Here is a 25303-nt window from a genome sequence, read left to right as displayed (position 1 = left end):
TGCGGATAATTTGACTACTCTTCTTAAGACACCATCGCATCTTTAACATCCATCAACTAATGACAGCATATGGACCTCTGGCGTCACGTCCATCCAAGGGACAGCCTACACTTTGTGATGCAACACCAATCCGAGAGCTGTATATAATGTCAACCCTGAATGAGAGCACTTAAAGTCAGGTTGCCATGTCAACTAAAACAGATCCTGAAATTTCCATAATGTTCGTTTGCTTTCCATCATGACAATTTGATAACAATCCACAGTTACAGAAGAACCAATCTTTCTTTCTCTCTGACTCACTACATTAGCCCATTATTTATAATCAATTGACCAGCTGATGTTATCCAAACATTCAGTAATATGGAATCTCCGAATTCCAAATAAGAGGTCCAGGCCTTGCAATTTATGGTATTTGGAACCGATTCTGATTGTTATAGTCCTCACAAAGACCTGTATCTGATTAGTTGATTTCCCAGCATACCAACAATGCGATACTTTTGACAGCAACCTCTCCTCGATGCTCCTCAGAAAACCCCAAGGCAATCCCTTGATGTCAATCCTGTTTTTGATCAAAAAGTGACACAAACAGCATTTTGTTAAACTATTTTGAACCACTTTGAATGTAGAATTTGTGCCAAGACCCCTGTGATGAAGCTCCACACCCAATGTACCTTTACTGAATAACAATAAAACCCTGCATACCCTCATTTTTGTTTTTCTGTTATCAACTTTTGTGGGGGAAATACAGTCCCCTTACACCAGTCATGATCCCTATCTGGCTGCTCATATCTCCCAACATGCTTGGAGGGTGTGTGTCATTCCAGGCCGATTCAGATTCAGCTACCAACAGAAGGCAACTGGTATGACCCCAGACTGGTAATGGCAGGAATTTGCAATTTGGCTGGGTTGCCATTCCACACTTTGTGAAAGACATCATGAGATCTTTAACATCCAGCAGCAAGCAATGCTGGCAGAAGGGTCCCTCGCTTCATGACCCATTTCAACAGAAGGCACATTCGTTGATGCAATTCCCCGCCTGAAAAGCAGCCGAGATAACTCAAAGATAAGTGCACTATCTGATAGCGATCCCACCAGCCCCAGGTCTGTAGGTGGCCCATCAATACACAGTGATGGGCAAAAGGGAAATGAACAAAAGTATGTGTACTCAACACTGTTTATTGGAAAAATGCGGGAGTCCCATGTGGGGCCAACACGCATGTACAAAACTGGGCAGGGGGTGTACAGAAGTAATAGCACTCGGCTCGGCACACTCGATCGTTCGAATCTCAACACTTGCCCACACGAGGGTCGCTCGGCATGGTGAGACCGTTCGGCGATCATCGTGCATTGCATCATCTGAGGGTTAAAACTACTTTTGACATGATGCTGCACATCATGGATAGGTCGACTGTCCAGTGGATTATTTTAATATCAAAAACAATCTTGGAGCAACGATCGAGCATGTTCAGGCAGCGAAAGTGATTACCGAGCAGTGATGTGCTGTGATTTATTTTCATTTCCAATTGGATGGTTATCAATAGCTGTTATATCAAGGAGAGTATAGGCGTCACATGGAAACATTATTATCATTAATCTTTTGTCACTATGATGTGAAACAGTGGCACATTCATTTCCACAATAATAGCCATGTTGTAATTTTCAAGTCTGTTGGCAACTGGTGCAGAAAACCTATTCCATCCTCATTATCTTTTAACCCCGGTACATGATTTTTCATGGAGAACCTTCCGGACACTCGACATGGCTCTGTTGTACTATATTTGGGAGTTGTTCACAAACCATTTCTCGTCGAATCCCATTGAATATTATTTACTTATAGAGTAGCAACAACGTTGATGTATATGTATCAAGTCAACCATCATCGATACATCTCACAGCCCTCTGAGCCCGACTGCATACCACAGGCTAAGATCCTTATCGAGGGGGTTGAAGAGGAAGAGAAGAAAATCCATTTTATGGCATTTATCAAAGATCTGTGTGTTTAACTCATGTAGGTTTACAGCTTTCTCAGAGTCCAAACTGTAAGTTAAAGAAGTTAATTGTAATTAATCACGTCCAATCAATCATGACCAATACAACACCATGTACCGAAATACTTCAGTGTAACAAAATTGAGAGCATTCGTATTACAATTTAGCCTCAAAATCAGGAGTCCGTAGCGAAAGATTTGTAACAAATAAGTGAAGAGTAGCGCGTTTGTCGAGAAAGTAAAATGACAGGTGAAACCCGTGGAATGGCCACGCATCGAGATGCGAGATAATTCAAAAGCAATGCCAAAAGTGCATCGACTTACAATATTCACACCGTTTTCGTTTGGGATAAAAACCGATTTAAAATGGTTTTGGTTGACACAATAAACCAGTGTCGGTATTTGGCACGTCGTAAACTACTATTTCGCCAAGATCGACCGATCTTTAAAAGTTCAACCACAGCGGAGCAGCACATATTGTTTGACATTCCAAATTGTTTTGCAAATAAGAACGATTGATGCTTTACCGACAGGTGTACTGGAGAATGGCAAAGTGAAGAATGATGGGCGGCCATACTCTATGGACAGCTGCACCGTGGTCGCGCAAGCGTTGAGATTTCAACATTCGGCGGCCGGCCAGGTGCACAAACAAAAAGCGCATGACATTCCAGAGTCGATTTTTAAACATTATAATGCATCTAGCAAATGTGTCACTCGGTTTCTTTTCAAACAATCTGTACATCGATGTCTAATGACAAATGGCAGCCTGACACAGGAGGTAAAGGATAAGTTCTGGGGGGAGGAAATGCAATACAAAATCGTGGACAAATGGTGAGCTACCGACATTAATGATGAGAAGAGCGAGTATAGAGGGGAAAGAAGAGATGAAGGAGGAAAATAGATGGAAAGAAGAGAGGGTTGTAGGGTGGGCAATGGAGAAAGGGTACAAAAAGAACAACAGAAAAAGACAAAACACGACAGGTAGCAGCTGCCACCATGATCTGCCAAGACACGATACCTTTAGGGCAGCTTTGTAAAACCTCCGGTGCATGTAAAGTACATTTGTACATACTTGATACAGAGCGAGAAGGTGATACAATGTGTTTGTATGCATATGCAAAACACACCGATCACGTGGAATAGATGGAGGCAATTGCAGTTAAATAATCTGAAAAACACACACACACACACACACACACACACACACACACACACACACACACACACACACACACACACACACACACACACACACACACACACACACACACACACAGTTGGAGACTATATTCTATTTTCAAGCAACAATTATACTCTGAAGTAAAATAAAAACCCATGAAAGTTGCATCCAGAATTAGATATAAAAATAATAACAATAAAACTCGGTTACACCCTCAACTATAAATGTAGGTTACAAATGCAATTATACCCTGAACTAGGTTAAAAACACAATTACACCATGAGCTGGATTACAAGCACAATTACAACCTGAACTACTTTGCCTGGCAATATTAAAATGGCAAGATACTTCAGCTTATGTGGCGTCTTCAAAAGAACAAGATACTCTTCTGAGAACAAGATACTCACAATTGTCCAACATAGATGGGTTTTTTTTTTCAAAATATATTAGCATTTCTAATTCATCAGAAGTTTATTTTTCTTGTTAATTATAGAGACATATTGAAAAATGAAACGCATTGACGTTTCTTAAATTATTTGAGGGCCGGAAAGATACATGTGTGATGTTAGATGTCAAACAAGGAGAGGAGATCCCATTGTTTTATATAGTCACTCATTATTTGTTCTGTATAAAGAATAAGTTATCATCTGAAGGGAACTTTTGTCATTTCTCATGAATGATTCCACCTCATGCAGTGTATTCTCCACAGCCAGAAACTCCAACACCAGCAACTCCTTGACATCTCACCACCAGGCCACTATTGTTCAGATGTCTGTCTTTTTGTGCACTTAAAAAAGGAACAGCAAGTGTAAACAATGTGATGACTTTTGACAAGAATGCTATCGAAATACTGTACTTTGCAGCTCGTTGTCCATATAGGTCCAAGATTATATGGACTTTCGTGTCGTACTGTATGTAAGGTGACTACCAGATATGGCGTCAAATCGTAAATTTAATGGGTCAAGTCTGGAGTCACATAATGCCATTAATCCATAGCAATTTGATACATCATTTGCCTTGCTAGCCCAGCACCTACCATCCCCACCCTGACACTTCTGCACCCCTCCATCTTGTTCTTTCATTATTTTCCTTGATCTTCTTTAGGTTCTTCAAAGTAAAACATTTGCCAATGCAGACAGCAAAAAAAATAAATAATAATAATTATTAAATCACTTGGGCATCCTCCACCATGTCAAGTCCCTCATTTATTTCAACTTAGCCTACAAAGGCTTTTCTTTGTCTATTGCTCAATGGTGTTCTGCTCTCCACTATGAGTTTGCACTCCCATTTCCCACCTATCTGTGCAAGACGATGTGGAATAAAAAGCTCTCAATATCATTGGCATCTCCCCCCTCGCCCACCAAAAAAAAAAGCAAGAAGCACAAGACCTGGTGCTCTCGCATAGCAAAAAGGATGGTGGCCTGTTTTACACAACTTCTTCTGACAAAAATCTGCCATATTTGTGCATGTAAATAATAAATGATCCCTTAAGAAACCAAGTCCCATGTTGTTGAAAACTTGATTTTCAAAGTACACCCTGAACTACATTAAAAACACAGCTTTATTGATGTAACACAAAAATACTTAATTATTATTTTATAAAATGCTTCATCAGTGTTAAATTAATATAACATAAAAAAAAAATCTTCAACTGCCGAAAGCACTTCATTAATGTTAAATCAGTGTTACATAAAAGACCATCAATTTTCAATAAAATATTTGGTGAATGTTACATCAATGAGCCAAAAACATCATCAATATTACATAAAGTACTTAATCATCAATTGTATATTAAATAATTTGTCAATTTGTGAATGTAAAATACATCAGCAACATCATGTAAAATCCTTCAGCAATTTCATCTAAGGTACTTCATCAATGTTAAATAAAATGCAACATAATTATTATAAAAAATATTTCATCAATGTTGCATAAAATATTTTATCAATACGATACCATTTTATCAAAACTACACCTAATACTTCAGGAATACAATATTAGATACTTCATCAATTTCAAATAAAGTACTTCATCAATTTTATATGAAATATTTCATTATTATATAAAATATTTCATTGTATATTAAATACCATTGTTATATGAAATATTTCATCAATATGAGAACAAAAACCTAATACAATATTAAATACCCTATCAATGTTACATGAATTACTTTATCAATTTTATATGAAATATTCCATAATTATTATATAAAATATTTCGTCAATGTTACATTAAATATTTCATTAAAACTGTAACAAAAAATTCATCAATACAAGATTAAATTCTTCATCAATTTTACATGAAATATTTCATCACTGCTACATTAAATATTTCATCAATACAATGCCAAATACCACATCAATGCAATATCAATGTTATATGAACTACTTTATCATTGTAATATGAAATACGATGTAATTATTATTAAAATTACTTCATCAATATTACATTAAATATTTCATTAAAACTGTAACAAAAAAATTCTTCAATACAAGATCAAATTCTTCATCAATATTACATGAATGATTTCATCAATTTTACATGAAATATTTCATCACTGCTACATTAAATATTTCATCAATACAATGCCAAATACCACATCAATGCAGTATGAAATACAATATTAATGTTATATGAATTACTTTATCATTGTAATATGAAATACTATATAATTATTATTAAATATTTCATCAATACTATCCCAAATACTTCAATACAATATTAAATACTTTATCAATGTTACATGAATTACTTTATCAATTTAATATGAAATACTTCATAATTATTTTATAAAATATTTCATCAATATTACATTAAATATTTCATCAATACTATCCCAAATACTTCAATACTATATTAAATACTCTATCAATGTCACATGAATTACATTATCAATTTAATATGAAATACTTCATAATTATTTTATAAAACATTTCATCAATATTACATTAAATATTTCATCAATAGAATATTAAATACTTTATCAATGTTACATGAATTACTTTTTCAATTTCATATGAAACACTTCATAAATATTCTGGAGAATATTTCATCAATGGTAAATTAAATATTTCATCAATACTATCCCAAATACCTCATCAACACAATATTAAATATTGTTATGAAACTAGGGTTTGAGGTTCGTTATGAGGGGAAGCACTTGGGTTCCTCCAGAATGCCCGGCCTTGCAGACTGATGTGCCGAGGAATACTCCATGGCCCAGCGGGTTGCGAAGCAACCACAAATATCAATTAACTTCATTAGCTATAACAGGGTTATCCGTCTAACACCGTTTACTTGAGGAGCTGACTAAATTAACCAGTTTTGTACCCTCAGTAGACACTCGGATGACTGCTCGGATGACTGTGTGTGTGTGTGTGTCCGTGTATGCCTCCTCCATAACTCCAAATGCATGAAACCGAGCAGCCCAAAACTTTGCATGCATACTAAGGGAACACCAAGGGAGTGCATGAATGAAAACTGGGTATTTGGATAAATTTGTACTCCTCTTTTGAAGATCATTAACGGGGTGCTCATCCTTACCAAGATGGTGGCGCACCATCTTGGTCAACCTACAATCATCTCGTAAGGGTCTTAAGTTGCCATTTTGTTTTGACCTGCTCAAATATGTCCGATAAAGCGCTCAAAATCTACTTTTTCCACTTTCCTCACTCATATCATCAAATGCCTGATCTTCATACCTACAAATCGCTGGATACATTGCTAATCGCTTGCCAAGCTTGCCGTTACATATCAAGCGTTGCGATGGGATTTCTTGCTCGAGTGCTTAAGCCACTTGGCGAGTGCTCTACAAGCTGCTTGGTTATGGAACACACCCCTGTTTCACCATTCTCTTACCTTTCCATTTGCTGTATTTATCTTTTTGCTTAAATATATGTTGCTCTACTTTGAGTGGTTTTCTTTGATGTTTGTTTGTTTGCAAGTCATGGTGATACGGTTGACAGTGGTCATTATCTTGCCAAAACGAAGTTTTGCAAGATATGTTAGTCAGCTTGTGTTTTTTTTTTTTTTTTTTTTTTTTGTCTGTAATCACGTATAAAAAAATTCTGCAGAGCACAGTTATCATCGGAAATTTTTGTAACCTCGCATATCAGAGGCCTATAGAGGTCCCTTTCAGCACATAAAATTTTGAAGGTCTAGGTCAAAGGTCAAGGTCACTTTGTCGCAAATCAGGGGAGTCGACGAAACCCTTATTTTTTGAGTAATTTTGATCGGATCGTCTTCAAACTTCATGGGAATATAGTTCATAGTCTGGCACTCAGCTGATTAATTTTTGGTGGCGATTGGCCTTGACCTTCACATTTTTTTTTTTTTTGGTCTGTAATCACATATAAATCACTCTGCAGAGCACAGTTATCATTGGAAATTTTTGTAACTTCGCATATCAGAGGCCTATAGAGGTCCCTTTCAGCATATAAAATTTTGAAGGTCAAGGTCAAAGGTCAAGGTCACTTTGTCGCAAATCAGGGGAGTCGACGAAACCCTTATTTTTTTGAGTAATTTTGATTGGATCGTCTTCAAACTTCATGGGAATATATTCCATGGTCTGGCGCTCAGCTGATTAATTTTTGGTGGCGATTGGCCTTGACCTTCATGGTTAGCGCCTGAGGTCAAACATATTTGACCCCAAGGTCAAATTTTCAAGTTTTAGGAACCATATCGTGTAGTACCTCAAATTGAACACCTCGATGAGTGCTTTCTAGATATGTCAAGCTTGAGACATTATGACGTCATTTGGTGACGTTATGAGGCAAATGCATATTTTTCATGGTTACTCTGTAGAACGATTCTCATCGGAATCTCTCGTAGGCAGATATTCCTCAAGGAGTCGCTCCTGGTGGATAGCAGCTCTGTTCACCTTAGTGTGACCTAAAAGAAGTCACACGTGGTCACCTTTTGGCAAGATACGGGTCACCCTGCAGGTGACATTGGTTTATTTATTTTTTGGTGATGCAGTCCTTTTTTCGGGTTGGGTGGAGCAGGCCGTAGTTTCTACATTTAAACCTATAATGTTGTTTTTTTAAACAAAAGATGCATTGTTTCACCTTTTTGTGCAATCTGCATTCATAATAGATAGATACCTTTAAAAAATCGAAAAAAACCTCCAACGTCGAATCAAACCTCGTTTTCCGAACTCCGCCATGTTGATCCAAGCTGTTCTCGGCATAGACCAACATTTTGTGATCTCTGTGGCTTGATACATTATTTAATTTAATTTAGCTAATTTTCCACTTGAGTTCCACTTTTAAAGAGCTCTATTTAAAGGGAAACCTTTGTGGTTGTCGGTTTGGTCGTCATTTTTGTGTACTTCAGCATACTTTGTGGAACTTCACGAGTCGTCTGCAGGCATTAGTTGCCGTGATAGTATTGTCAAGTTGGAGAACTTAATTACTCATCTTCATATAACTCCCAAACATTAAAAATAATGGTGGTGCTTCCTGGTTGTGATTGGTGGGGTGGAAGACAATGTGTCCAAATGGCAGATGGCACTTGTTGGTCCCAGATCGTGAAGCAATAGATGTAATTGGACTTGATCTTGTGTCCTCACCAATCACAGTTCGGAGTGCATCATTAACAAATATATAAATACTTTATCCTGTATACATACACCTCATCCATGTTACATAGTGAGGAGACAATATTACATTAGTTTCTTGAGGAAGTTGTCATGACGACACAAGAATTCTGATAATGGACAGCACCTTATGAAGGTCTTTTCACATTCATTAAATCGACCTATTGTGATGTCATATTCAAAAAGCATTACATTGCCTTATTGCTCAGGAATGGTGGATTGAAAGTAATTTATGCTTGCATTTTCAGAAACGTTGAAGGGACTTTCATCACACCTGACTCTGGCCTTTGTCCATGGAATCCACTCTTTCCCGCAGCTCCCGCAGCATCTCACCGTGCCTTTGACGCGTTCGCATTACACGCTGGGGACATCACCAGCAGCAACAGCAATAATCATCACAATGGTACCTCAACCTTTCTATACAAGAGCATCAGACACAAAATGTCTGAAAGCATTACAAGCGAAGCCTTTTATAAATACGAATCCCTGTGATGGTTGCACTTTACTATTTAAACAATATTGCCAGCTTTACAATAGGCATCAACCACAACATCACACACATCTCTAAAAGACCATCGATTAAATACACGGACATTTACAAAACTGCAATTACATACTGTATATATTTCAAGAAAATGACAAACACAACAGGAATACACTAAATTAGTTAAAACTTTACCTGCACATCAAGCTCAGAGTATTTAATTTTTCTCACCTGCAGAGAAACAAATAAATGATGTGGGTTAACAAATGCACAAGCAGACAATCCATCAATTATGGACACAAAAATCCTGATGTTGGCTTTATGGTTACGGTTGCTGGCTTAAGAGACTAAGGTCTTGAGTTCAAGCCCCTGCCACCTGTTGAAATAATACCAGGTGGGGTGATTCAGCCTCTCATCCTTCCGAGGTCAGCAAAATGAGTACCAGCTTATTGGTAACCGGAGAAATTGCAGCAGCGGCACAGCCGTGCCCCCAGAAAATGATGAGGTGAAGCAGCCACAGGCTGCGTATGAATAAATTATAAAAAATATGCACAAACATGACGGATATTTTTGGACTCCACCCCCTCAAGGTAAATGGTGCACACCTGCCTCATCTGCCCTTTCCATTTTCTTGCTGCACTCCAATTTCATCCTCAATGCATTCCTTTATATCCCTCCAATCTTCCACACCCTCAAAAATCTGTCCTTTTTGGTTCACAAGTCAGTAAGTGACCACTATATTCGTTATGGGTGTGTGTCTGTCTGTCTGTCTGTCCTGAGCATAGCTCCGTGGGTTTTGATCCGATCCTAATAAAATTTGGGTGGGAGGTTTATATCATGATATAGTTGTGTTTTACTGAGAATGGGCGTGCTGCGCCCATTATGGGCGGAGCCACGCCCAAAAAACATGTGTTTTTAGGTGGTAGCCGATTTCAAGTTACATCTTCTCCGAGGGGGTTTGTCGAATCTGGCAGGGGTTTCGGTATTTGGTTAGCCCAATGGCACCTGCATAGCCCCACAGAGCTCGATTTTTCATTTTCGTCCCAAGGTCAAGGTCATAAGGTCACGAACTTAGAAAATGTCAAAAAAAATCAATAAATTGGGCATCGAGCTCCTAGGATTTTCAACTGTTTCGAATGAAAGTTGGTATGCAAGTAGTGCTCTTTGAGTACTACAACTTTCATCATTTACGTTTTTCCCGATTCCCGCCAGTTTGCCCGTGGCATCCCCTCGAAGGTCAAAAAATAAAAAAGGCGAACCGTGTACATTGCTTGTGAACCATCGCCGTCTCCAGACTTGTCCTTTTTTATTTTTAATATGTACTTTTCCTTTTCTCTATTTAAATTTCTCAATTTTTGCCCCGACTCCCCCCAACCCTCTCCAATCACCAACCACTATGCATGCGTAAAACAAAGATGGTGCCAAAGGTGTTTAAGAGTAAAGAGTCAGGGAATTGGAGGGAAAATGTACTTGTGGAGCATATAGGAGGGTTGTAGGAAAGGGAAGGGGAAGGGAGGGGTGGGCGGTGGGGGAGAGTGTTCAAACTTCATGACATATTTCCATCTATAATAATAAATGACAATATGTCAGTGAGTGTCTCCTCCATAACCCAAACCATGAAACCTAGCAGCCCCAAATTTTGCACGCACACTAAGGGAACTCCAAGGTGGTGCAGAAATGAAATTGGGTGTTTTGGTGAATTTAAATGCCCCCTTTTATGGATAATTTAGGGGGTGCTAATCATAAAAAAACAAAAAAGTCTTACCAAGATGGAGGCACGCTATCTTGGTCAACCCTATGTCTCATCGGTGGGTTCTTAAGCCGCCATTTTGTTTGGCCTATCCAAAAGTTCCTCAACTTGGAACAAGCCGTAATGGTTTCTTAACGATAAAGTGCTCAATTTTTTTTTCACTTTCCTCACTCATATCATCGAATGCCTGATTTTCATACCTAAGGATCACTCTATACGTCGCTTTTGTTATTGATATAGTTTTCAAATTACGAGCTTGGAGTGATTTCATCCATTCTATGATGAGATTTTCCATGATGACCTCTCATGGACAAATTAAAGTATATAATCGCAATATGATTTCAGCTTTGAGGATCAGACAAGTGTCGAAATCTGGAGTAAAATCTGAAAATGTTAAGAAATCAGTGATATTTTTGTTTTTGTGGGTATGTCCCATAACCAATCAGGTTGCTATCGCTTGCCAAGCCAGCCGTTCCTTATCAACCATTATGTTGGAGTGCTTGATTGAGTGCTTAAGTCATTTGGCGAGCGCTCTACAAGCTACTTGGTTGTTAGTGTGCAAACCACAGTGACACCCGGCAAAAGTACCTGCACTGCCACTCTGTAATGTCCCTCTGCAAAATACAACCAAAAATACATTGATCGACGGACAAAGTTCAGACCCTACCCACCTGCGTTGGGCCCCTCGGTGCCGTGCAATGCATCGGGTGGTGCCTCACCTGCTGAAAATGTTGTGCAATTTCTTTTTTACATGACAGCTATGATTTCGCTGCTTGGTTGTTCGTTTGCAAGCCATGGTACAGATTACTTAAAGGTTCCTTCGTTCACCGGTTACGTCTGGGCACCTGCGGCTCTGAAAATGCCATAAAACTAAAGAAGTTGAAGAGGAAGTAGAAGTAGAAGTAGAAGAAGTCGTAGAAGTCGTAGAAGAAGAAGAAGTAGAAGTCATATAAGAAATAGAAGTAGAAGAAGTATAAGTAGAAGAAGTATAAGTAGAAGTAGAAGAAGTAGAAGTAGAAGAAGAAGTAAAAGAAGTAGTAGTAGAAGAAGTAGAAGAAGCAGAAGAAGTAGAAGAGGTAGAAGAAGAAGAAGAAGAAGAAGAAGAGGAGGAAGAAGAAGAAGAGGAAGAAGAGGAAGAAGAAGAAGAAGGAGGTCTTTTTTAACCTCCACCATCTTCGAAGATGGATGGAGGTTACTGTTTTCACCCCTTTCTGTTTGTTTGTTTGTTTGTTTGTGAACAGTATTACGGAAAAACTCCTCGACGGATTTCGACGAAACTTGGTGGGGGGGTTAGGTATGCTCCAAGGATCATGCCATTAAATTTTGGACATTGGACATTAAATCCCCCCCCCAAAAAAAAATTTAGAGAAAAAAATTTTTTTTTTGCATTTCTACATGTTTTAAGTGATTTCCAACCCCCCCAAATTTTTTTTACCCCCCCCCCCCCAAAAATTTTTTTTTTTTTTGCATTTCTTCATGTTTTAAGTGATTTCCAATCCCCCCCAAAAAAAAAATTGTGAGAAATTTTTTTTTTTTGCATTTCTACATGTGTTAAGTGATTTCCAACCCTCCCAAAAAATTGTTACCCCCCCCCAAAAAAGAAACATTTTTTTGAATTTCTACATGTTTTAAGTGATTTCCAACCCCCCCCCAAAAAATTGTTAGAGAGAAAAAAAAATTTGCAACTTTTTTTTCAACAAAATTTCGATTTTTAACCTCCGCCATCTTCGAAGATGGATGGAGGTTACTGTTTTCACCCCTTTGTTTGTTTGTGTGTTTGTTTGTTTGTTTTTGAACAGTATTAAGGAAAAACTCCTTGACGGATTTCGACGAGACTTCGTGGGGGGGGGGGTTTAGGTATGGTCCAAGGATCATGCCATTAAATTTTGGACTTGGCACCCCCCCCAAAAAAAATTGAGGAAATTTTTTTTTTAATTTCTACATGTTTTAAGTGATTTCCAACCCCCCCTATAAAATTGTTACCCCCCCAAAAAAAGAGAGAAATTTTTTTTGCATATCTACATGTTTTCAGTGATTTCCAACCCCCCTCCAAAAAAATTGTTACCCCCCCCCAAAAAAAAATTGTTAGAGAAAATTTTTTTTTTTTGCATTTCTACATGTTTTAAGTGATTTCCAACCCCCCTATAAAATTGTTACCCCCCCCAAAAAATAGTGAATTTTTTTGCATTTCTACATGTTTTCAGTGATTTCCAACCCCCCCACAAATTTTTTTTACCCCCCCCCAAATTTTTTTTTTTTTGCATTTCTTCATGTTTTAAGTGATTTCCAACCCCGCCAAAAAATTGTCACCCCCCCCAAAAAAGAAACATTTTTTTGAATTTCTACATGTTTTAAGTGATTTCCAACCGCCCAAAAATTGTTTGAGAGAATTTTTTTTTTTTTTGCATTTCTACATATTTTAAGTGATTTCCAACCCCCACCAAAAACAAATTGTTAGAGAAAAAAGATTTTTGGAACTTTTTTTAAACAAAATTTCGACTTCTTTTCTTTGCATTTCTACATGTTACAAGTGATTTCCAACCCCCCCCCCCCAAAAAAAAAATGGAGAAAAGACCTATAACTCTGTCAGCACTGTTGACATCATATTTAATGAATAAGATATAAGGTTCACTTGAGTGACCCAGCAGTAATGGCGGCGGAGGTTTTGCACTCTCCCGAGTGCTCCCCCTCAAGTTAACCTCCGCCATCGAAGATGGATGGAGGTTACTGTTTTCACCCCATTCTGTTTGTTTGTTTGTTTGCTTGTGAACAGTATTATGGAAAAACCTCTCGACGGATTTCGACGAAACTTGGTGGGGGGGGGGGGGTAAGGTCTGGTCCAAGGATCATGCCATTAGATTTTGGACTTGGTCCGAAATCCAATATGGCCGCTCTGGTGGCCAATTTGAAAAAATATTTGAATTTTTTTTTTTTGCATTTCTTCATGTTTTAAATGATTTCCAACCTCCCCCCCCCCAAAAAAAAATTGTTAGAGAAAAAATTTTTTGCAACTTTTTTTCCAACAAAATTTCGATTTCGTTTTTTGCATTTTTACATGTTGTAAGTGATTTCCAACCCCCCCCGCCCTAAAAAGAAATTGTTAGAGAAAAAAGAAATTTTGCAAATTTTTTTCAACTAAATTTCTATTTCTTTTGCATCTCTACATGTTATAAGTGATTTCCAACAAAAAAAACATGCCAAAATTATAATTGCGGCTGATTTTGGAACTTCAGGTGGCTATTCCCCCAGGTAAAATCAATTTCTGTCTCAAGGAATCAAGTTATGACGAATGAATTGAGTTTGTAAACGTTAAAAGTAAAAGGGAAAGTTGCAAACTATAACCCTGTGAGCACTGTTGACGTTAAATTGAATGCATAGGATATCAGGTTCACTTGAGTGACCGAGCAGTATTGGCGGCAGAGGTTTTGCACTCTACCGAGTGCTCCCCCTCGAGTTTTACATGCGGCGGGTGGAATTTGAGAAAGACCTGTGGTGCATCCTCATAGTGTTCACAAGTCTTTTTATGACGTGGTATGGTGAAGGGAACGACATGTTAAGGTCCGATTGAGCGACATGGTAAGATGAAGTGAACGATGAGGAGTACGCAGTTCAGTCACCTGCGCTACATTAGCGTTAATTAATGGGGAAAAAAGTGTAAAATAATTTTATAAAAGGCATCTCCATGAATGATGTCATTGAATTTAATTGAATGCTTTTATTCTGCTATTTTAATCCCACTTCAGTTCTGTTGCAGCTTCGTACTGCCATGATTGCCTCTGTGTGAGGGATGTCAGCAAATGTGTAAAATCATTAAAAAAAATACATGACGCGAAGTAATTTTCTAAAATGTGTCACTACGTAAAACGTCATTGACTTTAATTGAATACCTCTATTCCACTACGTGGTGTAAAATAATGTTATTTGTGGGAGTTCTGAGAGAGGGGAAGGGGTGGGCGGGAATGCGGAGGGAGGGGAAGGAGTGGGAGGAGGGAGGGGAAGCAGTGAAAGGAGGGAAGGGGTGGGGTGGAAGTCAGGATGGAGGGGTAAGAGGAGGTGGGAGGAGGAAGGCATGGGAGTCCAAATGGAAGGGAGAGGAATGGGAGGAGGGAGGGGGAGAGGTAGGATCAGGGATTCAGGATTGCCTGGCAATAGCCTTCGCTAGTACCTAATATATTGGCATTAAAATCATTTCTCTGTTATTTCATTAAAATCATTTCTCTAACAGCATTTCTCCAATATCATTCCCAAAAGGCAAAGGTTTTTGTTGATAATTTAACTTTTTAAGTTCAGTTCATTTTGTTCCTCACATCAATTAATCCCTAAATTAATATAACGTACTAAACTTTTCTCTGTAATACGTGTTGCTCACATCCAAGGGAGCAGTAGAAGGCAGAGTGTCGCTGTCCCCAGCTCGGAGTGGGGCATGACCATCGAATTGCCCTGTCTGCGCCTGGTGCTGGCTCTGAGGCTGACTCGGGCTAAATGGAAACCTGTCCAGGTCAAGTCCCATCCATGGCCGGCTGACGCTATCATTGTCTGTCAAAGACGTTTCGACGATGGGCCTGGTAGATCTCCGGCTTCCCGATCGGCTGTGCCCATCGAGTCGGGTCACTGCTCCGCAATCAGCGGGTTCGAGACCACTCCCCGGTAGTAGGTCCCGGGCTGTACCTCGCTCCTTAGAACTGTTGTGGCGTGCCAGGCTTCCCATCACTGCAATATAAATGTTTTTATCCACAATAAATTATTCTCAAGGAAGAGCGAGGAAGTAAATCATTCAATGAAAAAAAAAGATGTGATTTATGAAGGGAATGGGGTACCATATACAGTAAGTAAGGATAGGCTCAAGTATTTGGGAATCAAACAACAGATTCTCTTCTGGTGGTGGAGCACAAAACACGTTTTATATGTTCACTACAAGTCACTAAAAACCAACACAAAAAGAGGTTTTGAGAGGAAGAACAACAGAAATGTCGAGATTTGTTTGTTCATAAGGAGAAATGAAGAACAGGAAGACAAGTAAATGTGCGATTTGATGATTTACCAGACTGACAAGCCAAGTCCACGTCCTTCTCGAACTCTGCCTGCAACAAAGTTACACAAACTCTTCTTACAACGTCTTCAAAATATCTTGATAACCAGCAATCGGTTTCTTTGTTACCAACTCAGCGGAAAGCTATTGTTGTCTGCTGATGAAGGCCAGTACATATATAAGTGAGTACCAGAAAATATCGTTTAAAATAAGAACAAAGGATAAGTTAAGGTAGAACCTTCAACTCTGACATGCCTTTAGTTAAAACTTGTAACTGTGACTGATCTTCTTGGCAAAACATTACCTGTGATGCACCTTTGGGCAGATTAATTCCATACCCTTCCAGGAAGTCATGGATGACCGAAATAGCTTCCTGTCCAAGGAAAATACACGCGGTGGTTTGTAATTGCCTTAGCAATGTTAGTAGTTTGGGAAGGAATTTGGAATTGGTTCAGGATGCTGGCACTACCTTGCCTTCCCTTTGTGAAAGACACGATGTGATCTTGAACGCGTTTCTGCAAGCAATGCTCGCAGGAAGATCCCTGACTTGATATGATGTCCCATCTGAATAAAGGTTGCACTCATTGATGGAATACACCCTGCCTGCAGCGCACCAGAGTGTCAATGCATTTAGTTGATTCAGGAATTGTACGAAGACTGTACAGTTCAATTCAAAGGTGAGGATACAACATCTGACCTATCCTGGCAGCTCGATGCATCGTTAGCTACCACTTTCAAATGTGATACATCTTCAGCAAGGACCTTCAACTACAATAGACACGAAGTTGGAACTTTTAATTGGACTGCACCCTCACTCAGCTAGCATCTTTAACTGTGATGCACCCTAAGCTTGACCCTTTAACTGTGATGTACTCTTAAGTAGATCCTTTGACTCTGATGCACCCTTGGCTAAACCCTTTAACTCTAATGTACCCTCAGCTAAACCATTCAACTCTAATGTACCCTCAGCTGGAACCTTTAACTCTAATCTACCCTCAGCTAGACCCTTTAACTCTAATGTACCCTCAGCTAGACCCTTTAACTCTCATGTACCCTGAGCTAGACCCTTTAACTCTAATCTACCCTCAGCTAGACCCTTTAACTCTCATGTACCCTCAGCTAGACCCTTTAACTCTAATGTACCCTGAGCTAGACCCTTTAACTAATGTACCCTCAAGCTAGAACCTTTAACTCTAATGTACCGTGAGCTAGACCCTTTAACTCTAATGTACCCTGAGCTAGACCCTTTAACTCTAATGTACCCTGAGCTAGACCCTTTAACTCTAATGCACCCTCAGCTAGACCCTTTAACTCTAATGTACCCTGAGCTAGACCCTTGAACTCTAATGCACCCTCAGCTAGACCCTTTAACTCTAATGTACCCTGAGCTAGACCCTTTAACTCTAATGTACCCTGAGCTAGACCCTTTAACTCTAATGTACGCTGAGCTAGACCCTTTAACTCTAATGTAGTCTGAGCTCGACCCTTTAACTCTAATGTACTCTGAGCTAGACCCTTGAACTCTAATGCACCCTCAGCTAGACCCTTTAACTCTAATGTACCCTCAGCTAGACCCTTTAACTCTAATGTACCCTGAGCTAGACCCTTTAACTCTAATGTACCCTCAGCTAGACCCTTTAACTCTAATGTACCCTCAGCTAGACCCTTTAACTCTAATGTACCCTCAGCTCGACCCTTTAACTCTAATGTACTCTGAGCTAGACCCTTGAACTCTAATGCACCCTCAGCTAGACCCTTTAACTCTAATGTACCCTCAGCTAGACCCTTTAACTCTAATGTACCCTCAGCTAGACCCTTTAACTCTAATGTACCCTGAGCTAGACCCTTTAACTCTAATGTACGCTGAGCTAGACCCTTTAACTCTAATGTAGTCTGAGCTAGACCCTTTAACTCTAATGTACTCTGAGCTAGACCCTTGAACTCTAATGTACCCTGAGCTAGACCCTTTAACTCTAATGTACGCTGAGCTAGACCCTTTAACTCTAATGTAGTCTGAGCTCGACCCTTTAACTCTAATGTACTCTGAGCTAGACCCTTGAACTCTAATGCACCCTCAGCTAGACCCTTTAACTCTAATGTACCCTGAGCTAGACCCTTTAACTCTAATGTACCCTGAGCTAGACCCTTTAACTCTAATGTACCCTCAGCTAGACCCTTTAACTCTAATGTACCCTCAGCTAGACCCTTTAACTCTAATGTACCCTCAGCTCGACCCTTTAACTCTAATGTACTCTGAGCTAGACCCTTGAACTCTAATGCACCCTCAGCTAGACCCTTTAACTCTAATGTACCCTCAGCTAGACCCTTTAACTCTAATGCACCCGAAGCTTGACCCTTTAACTGTGATGTACTCTTATACTTCTTTCTAATTTTTTTTTCATATTTCTCTTTATTCATTCTAATTTTTGCTTTTTCTTCTCTTTTATCTCTTTTACTTTCTAATTCTCTCTTTCATTTTCTATCTCTCTAAGCCCAAAGGAAAAGTGAATTCTTGCAGAATTTTTTCTGTGCGGCTCACTTGGCAGCACCTGGATGGGTTTGATGGTTTTGGAGTCACGGCTGAAACCCGAATCCTATCCAAGTTCCTTCTGATGACTCCATCCTTGCTCTTTACTTCTTTGGGTTTTCTTGGTCTTCCATTTCATTAGGTAGACCCTTTCTTTAACTGTGATGCACCCTAAGCTTGACCTTTTAACTGTTATGTACCCTCAGTTAGATCCTTTAGCAATGATGTAAGCCAACCTCAATCCTTAAATTGTGATCAACTCTTTCTTCAAATCTTCACTGCAGTACACCCTTCACTAGAACATTTAACTCAACATCGAGGATGCTCCAATATCTTCAAATGAGACACTATCTCAACTCCAACACGTTTGGCTCGAATGTTTAATTGTGACTTAAGCGTGAGAACTTTCAAACCTCACCAGTTCACCAACACCTTTCACTGAGATACCATTAACTCTAACAACATTGACTACTGTGTTGAAGTTTGACAATTTCCTTGTGTCTATATGTCCTGCGTTACCCACCATTATCTGGACTTGTCCATTCTGAAAGAAGTCACCAGACATGAGCTGTCCAGACGTTCCAAAGCAAAGAGCATCTCGAACCTGCACATCAGATCATTCTGTTGTAATCGATGTAGATTTTCATTGTGGATTAATTTTTGGCATTACGGCATCCAGAAAGATTTGAAAGATTTCACAAACATTTGACTGATAACCATCTGCAATACAGTGTTTCACTTTGAACAAGGAAGTGCTAAAGGTTGAAGGTTTATCATTACTCAGTAGTTCCGTATTGTTTTAGAGTATAGACTAAACCAATAAGGTCGAAATAAGTGCAACTTGGGACAGGAAAGGACTTCTTATCTCAGGTATAACTTCCCACAATTCCAAAAAGGGAACTGAAACGTAACCGACAACACAACAGAAGGAAACGCATGATTTAGAAAAGGAAAACCAAGGACAACAAAAAATAGCATTCCAATTACAAAAAGGAAAGACTCAAAATATAAAGGCACACCTGTTCCAAGTCATCACCTCGTATACCACGTGATGTTAAAAGTGTTGCCAACACTCACTATTGCTATATTTAAAATATTGGGGAAAGTGGAATGAAACGAGCACATCAGGAACGACTATAAAGTGGCAGGACAATGAAATATCACGTGGAACAATTGCTCTGAGAAGCTGAACATACGCAAACGGTGGAGGTAACTTGAAGACGTTGATGACGAGAGTATCTGCACCACCCGAAGCTTGAGGTTAAGCGTTTCCATTCGACGGAACTCGGGTTCACATGTGCAGTGAACACGTCGGTGCGTTAATTTGTTTCTCGTGTGGGACGTGCAGTCAGCAAAGCAAGCAAAATCTGACATTGCAAGCAGTGTGACCTTGTGACAAGGAATGTTTGAGAAGGCCAGGATACTTGCAGCATGCCATTTTGGCAGGAATTCGTAATTTGTTCATGGTGTCGGGGATACCTCACCAACTGTTTGTTGGAGGACACCGTGGGACTGCCGAATGAGAGCAGACGGGACACCTGGCTTAACGTCCATCCCAAGGACGGTGCTTTTTGTGATGCAATGCCTTCCTTGTATTGTGAAACTCCAACCCTAGAGTTTACGGTCGAGTCTGGAATCGAACCCGGACTAGACAGCTCAAAGGTAATTGTGATACCTCCCCACTATCTTGGTGGATCCGGTTAATATGTTTAGGACCATACTTTGTTGCAGAGCATCGGGGCTGCCGAAGCAGTTTCTTGCCAATGGTTCAAACTGGGTAGTTTACCATTACCTTCCCAGCAGTAGTCAGGGCAGGAATTGGTAATTTGTTCAGGATGCCAGCGATAGCTCGCCGACTTTTCGCGAAGGACACCATGGGATCTTTAATGTCTACAAACTAATGCCGGCAGATGGGACGCCGAGTTTATCGTCCATCCGAGGGATGGCACACCCATTGATGACTCACCCTGCCTGTGAAACACCAGGCTGGCAGTTTTTAGCTGGGTCAAGATTTGAGCCCAGGCTGGACAGCTTCGAGGCGACTGTGCATACCTCTCGGTCTCGGCTATTCTGCCAGCCTTAGATAATATATAATGATGATCTCGTGATGACTTTGTACCTCATCCTGCATCTCACGTCTTGATTATTCACAAATAAATTAGCAATGTGCTCACGAAGACATCAGGTGCACATGTGATGTGTAAATATGCTTTGCACAGCCTTTCGGGGACCAACAGAGACGAGACGTAGTGGGCCTTAACCGGAGTTACTGGGAAATGCAACGAAGTTACATACATTGTCTAATGGTGAAGTTTCTATATGACAATGCAAAGTGGGAATGCAATGAAGATCAGGCATATCAATTTGATGTTTGTGAAGTTCCGAGTTTCGTTTGCCCTGAAATATTTGAATGGCAGAAATAAGATGACCTCTCGGCACAAGAGACAGTGGAAGACGAAGGTGAGAGAAGCAAGCAGGCAGCTCGTGGTACAGAAAGTGAGTGGGAAGAGGGTCGAAGTCGTGTCAGAGATTGTGAGCAGAGCAGATGTCCAGGAGAGCGAAAGCAGTGGAAGAACCACCCAGCAGCTCCACAAAGAGAGCCTGGAAAGGGCAACGACACACTCGGTGTAAACTCAGCTGAGTCTGTCTAGTACAACATGAACATATGTGAGACTAACCCATCATTTAAAAGCCAAATTTGTTGGTTTAATCCACAGTTCAAAATTGTATTTTGGATTGAACCCTCACTTCATAAGCTGCATTGTAGGTTTAACTATTGGTTTAAGAAATTGGAGCATAGGTATACTAGTGAGTTTAAAAACTGTATTGTAGGTTTAACCATGCTCATCCAAGTCTGTGCCCCTCCAACCATGTGATTGTGGGTTAACATGCACTCATGACTGTGATTGTGGGTTAACTTACACTCACGACTGTGATTGTGGGTTAACTTACACTCACAGCTGTAATTATGGGTTAACATCTACTCATAGCAGTGATTGCGGGTTAATATCCACTCATAGCTGTGATTGTGGGTTAATAACCACTCATTGCTGTGATTGTGGGTTAATATCCACTCATAGCTGTGATTGTGGGTTAATATCTACTCATAGCTGTGATTGTGGGTTAATATCCACTCATAGCTGTGATTGTGGGTTAATATCCACTCATAGCTGTGATTGTGGGTTAATATCCACTCATAGCTGTGATTGTGGGTTAATATCCACTCATAGCTGTGATTGTGGGTTAATATCCACTCATAGCTGTGATTGTGGGTTAATATCCACTCATAGCTGTGATTGTGGGTTAATATCCACTCATAGCTGTGATTGTGGGTTAATATCCACTCATAGCTGTAATTGTGGGTTAATATCCACTCATAGCTGTGATTGTGGGTTAATATCCACTCATAGCTGTGATTGTGGGTTAATATCCACTCATAGCTGTGATTGTGGGTTAATATCCACTCATAGCTGTGATTGTGGGTTAATATCCACTCATAGCTGTGATTGTGGGTTAATATCCACTCATAGCTGTGATTGTAGGTTAACATACACTCAAAGCCCACACTCATAGCTGTGATTGTGGGTTAATATCCACTCATAGCTGTGATTGTGGGTTAATATCCACTCATAGCTGTGATTGTGGGTTAATATCCACTCATAGCTGTGATTGTGGGTTAATATCCACTCATAGCTGTGATTGTGGGTTAATATCCACTCATAGCTGTGATTGTGGGTTAATATCCACTCATAGCTGTGATTGTGGGTTAATATCCACTCATAGCTGTGATTGTGGGTTAATATCCACTCATAGCTGTGATTGTGGGTTAATATCCACTCATAGCTGTGATTGTGGGTTAATATCCACTCATAGCTGTGATTGTGGGTTAATATCCACTCATAGCTGTGATTGTGGGTTAATATCCACTCATAGCTGTGATTGTGGGTTAATATCCACTCATAGCTGTGATTGTGGGTTAATATCCACTCATTGCTGTGATTGTGGGTTAATATCCACTCATAGCTGTAATTGTGGGTTAATATCCACTCATAGCTGTGATTGTGGGTTAATATCCACTCATAGCTGTGATTGTGGGTTAATATCCACTCATTGCTGTGATTGTGGGTTAATATCCACTCATAGCTGTAATTGTGGGTTAATATCCACTCATAGCTGTGATTGTGGGTTAATATCCACTCATAGCTGTGATTGTGGGTTAATATCCACTCATAGCTGTGATTGTGGGTTAATATCCACTCATAGCTGTGATTGTGGGTTAATATCCACTCATAGCTGTGATTGTGGGTTAATATCCACTCATAGCTGTGATTGTAGGTTAACATACACTCAAAGCTGTGATTGTGGATTAAAGTGCACTCACAGCTGTGATTGTGCGTTAACATATACTCATAACTGTGATTGTGGGTTAATATACGCTCATTGCTGTGATTCTTGGTTAACATACACTCATACCTGTGATTCTAGGTTAACACACTCATAACTGTGATTGTGGATTAACATACACTCATAGCTGTGATTGTTGGTTAACGTACACTCACACCTGTGATTGTGGGTTAACATACACTCATAGCTGTGATTGGTTAATGTACACTCACAGCTGTGATTGTGGGTTAACATATACTGATGGTTGTGATTATTATAGGTTAACATGCACCAATGGCTGAGATTGTTGGTCCAGAAACACTCATGACTGATTGTGGGGAAACATATACTCACAGCTGTGATTGTGGGTAAACATATACTCATAGCTGTGATTGTGGGTTAACATACACTCATAGCTGCGATTGTGGGTTAACATATACTCACAGCTGTGATTGTGGGTTAACATATTCTCATAGCTGTAATTATGGGTTAACATATACTAAAGCTGTGATTTTGGGTTAACATATACTCATAGTTATGATTATAGGTTAACATGCACCAATGGCTGAGATTGTTGGTCAATATACACTTGTAGCTATGATAATGGATTAACATACACTCATAGCTGTGATTGTGGGTTAACATAGATTCATAGCTGTGATTATGGGTTAACATACTCATAGCTGTGATTATGGGTTAACATAATATACTAATAGCTGTGATTTTGGGTTAACATAATATACTCATAGCTCTGATTGTGGGTTAACACACTCATAGCTGTGATTGTGGATTAACATACACTCCCAGCTGTGATTGTGGGTTAACATACACTCCCAGCTGTGATTGTGGGTTAACATACACTTCCAGCTGTGATTGTGGGTTAACATACACTTCCAGCTGTGATTGTGGGTTAACATACACTCGTAGCTGTGATTGTCAGTTAACATATACTCATGGTTGTGATTGTGGGTTAACATGCACTCATAGCTGTGATTGTCGGTTAACATACACTCAAAGCTGTGATTGTGGGTTAATATGCACTGGTAGTTGTTATTTTAGGTTAACGTGCACCTCTGGCTTTGATTGTTGGTAAATATACACTCATCGCTATGATTGTGAGATAAAATACACCAATGGCTGTGAATGTGGATTAACATACACCTATGATTGTGATTTTGGGTTATTATGCACTCATGGCTTCGATAATAGGTTAACATAAATTTGTGGATGTGATTGTAGTTTAACATACACCTATGGCTGTGTTTGTGGCTTAACATACATTCATGGTTGTGATCTTTGTTCAACATACACTGATGACTAAAATTGTTGGTTAACTTGCACTTATAGCTGTGATTGTGCGTTTACATATACTCATGGCTGTGATTGTGGGGTAACATACACTTAGGGATGTAGTCCATGTACTTTTACCATAAAATAAACTTGTAGTCTCAATTTGCTACCTTTTTCCTCAAGGTCAATTGTGAGTCATCCGGATTTTCCCTGGCATTCCAAGAGCTCCATTGTGATTCTGCTAAATGTGTTCAGTCGATGCTCACCTTATCCGCTCCATCACATCCTTCTCCAATACATCGTCCTTGGAGACAAGCTTGTGTAGAAGAAAAAGTCCCAGAGCAATGTTTATCTGGAAGAAATGAAGAAATTTATCAAGGTACTTTTTTCATTACAACTTCAATCAGAAATTTACCCCATTTAGTAACTACTTGTACATGAAAACAAATCTTACAACTTCCATTACAAAGTAGAGCAATCCCACATTTGCTCATGCTTTGGGGCAGTTACCGTGGCAACCGTGGCAGCTGGACCGATGAACGCGTAGACAAGACCTTGGTCATGCGACAACCAACAGCTTGAAGTGTGTGGAGTGGGTCGTGGAGGAACGGAAAAAAAAACAGCAGCAGATAAAGATCCATATCATTTCACATGAACAGCTTCTATCAAGGTATCCATAATCATGACGGCCATCAACTGTTGTTTGGGTTTGCAAAATGAACGGTTATACTCGTACCTCATATCCCATCTATAATGGTGCGTCAGCATAATCCAAAATTAACAATTGTACACTTCGTGATAAAAGCGCCAACCTTTGCACATACATAGACAAATACCTAATTATCCTTTTTAAATATTTCCTTGCGCATGCGCAGTGATATTTAGTGTCTAGTTTGGTTTAAAAATCGATGTTAGGGACCAAACCATCCAGTCATTTTATGTTTTTTGTATATAATGTTGAGGCTCATATAAGAGCTAATGCACAGAACGTATAACAAGGGGAGCAAGAGACAAGAGGGGTGGGAGTGGGAAGGACGAAAAGAACAAAGACATGAAGAGATCTGTGGAAGGGAG

General features: G+C 39.6%; 1 protein-coding gene across 4 annotated transcripts in view; it reads right to left on the bottom strand.

Moving 5' to 3' along the window:
* Positions 1-1160: 1160 nt before the first annotated feature.
* Positions 1161-25303, bottom strand: part of LOC147025652 (adhesion G protein-coupled receptor B1-like) — a 182989-nt gene continuing 158846 nt past the window's right edge. For all 4 annotated transcript variants that reach the window (XM_085886856.1, XM_085886858.1, XM_085886857.1 and 1 more), the window contains 9 exons: positions 24740-24806; positions 24496-24581; positions 20986-21157; positions 19080-19160; positions 16042-16081; positions 15370-15710; positions 9446-9481; positions 9041-9127; positions 1161-3155 (listed from right to left, as the gene is read on the bottom strand). In XM_085886856.1, coding sequence (XP_085742982.1) covers positions 3147-3155; positions 9041-9127; positions 9446-9481; positions 15370-15710; positions 16042-16081; positions 19080-19160; positions 20986-21157; positions 24496-24581; positions 24740-24806 — 919 coding nt within the window. In that variant the 3' untranslated portion in view covers positions 1161-3146. The remainder of the gene's footprint in view (positions 3156-9040; positions 9128-9445; positions 9482-15369; positions 15711-16041; positions 16082-19079; positions 19161-20985; positions 21158-24495; positions 24582-24739; positions 24807-25303) is intronic.

The sequence above is a fragment of the Eptatretus burgeri genome, chromosome 6, assembly GCF_056783735.1.
Source record: "Eptatretus burgeri isolate ZD-2024b chromosome 6, Ebu_testis_v1, whole genome shotgun sequence".
Classification (NCBI taxonomy): Eukaryota; Metazoa; Chordata; class Myxini; order Myxiniformes; family Myxinidae; genus Eptatretus; species Eptatretus burgeri.
The sequence above is the reverse complement of the archived record's forward strand: the minus strand, read 5'-3'. Positions and strand labels throughout refer to the sequence as shown.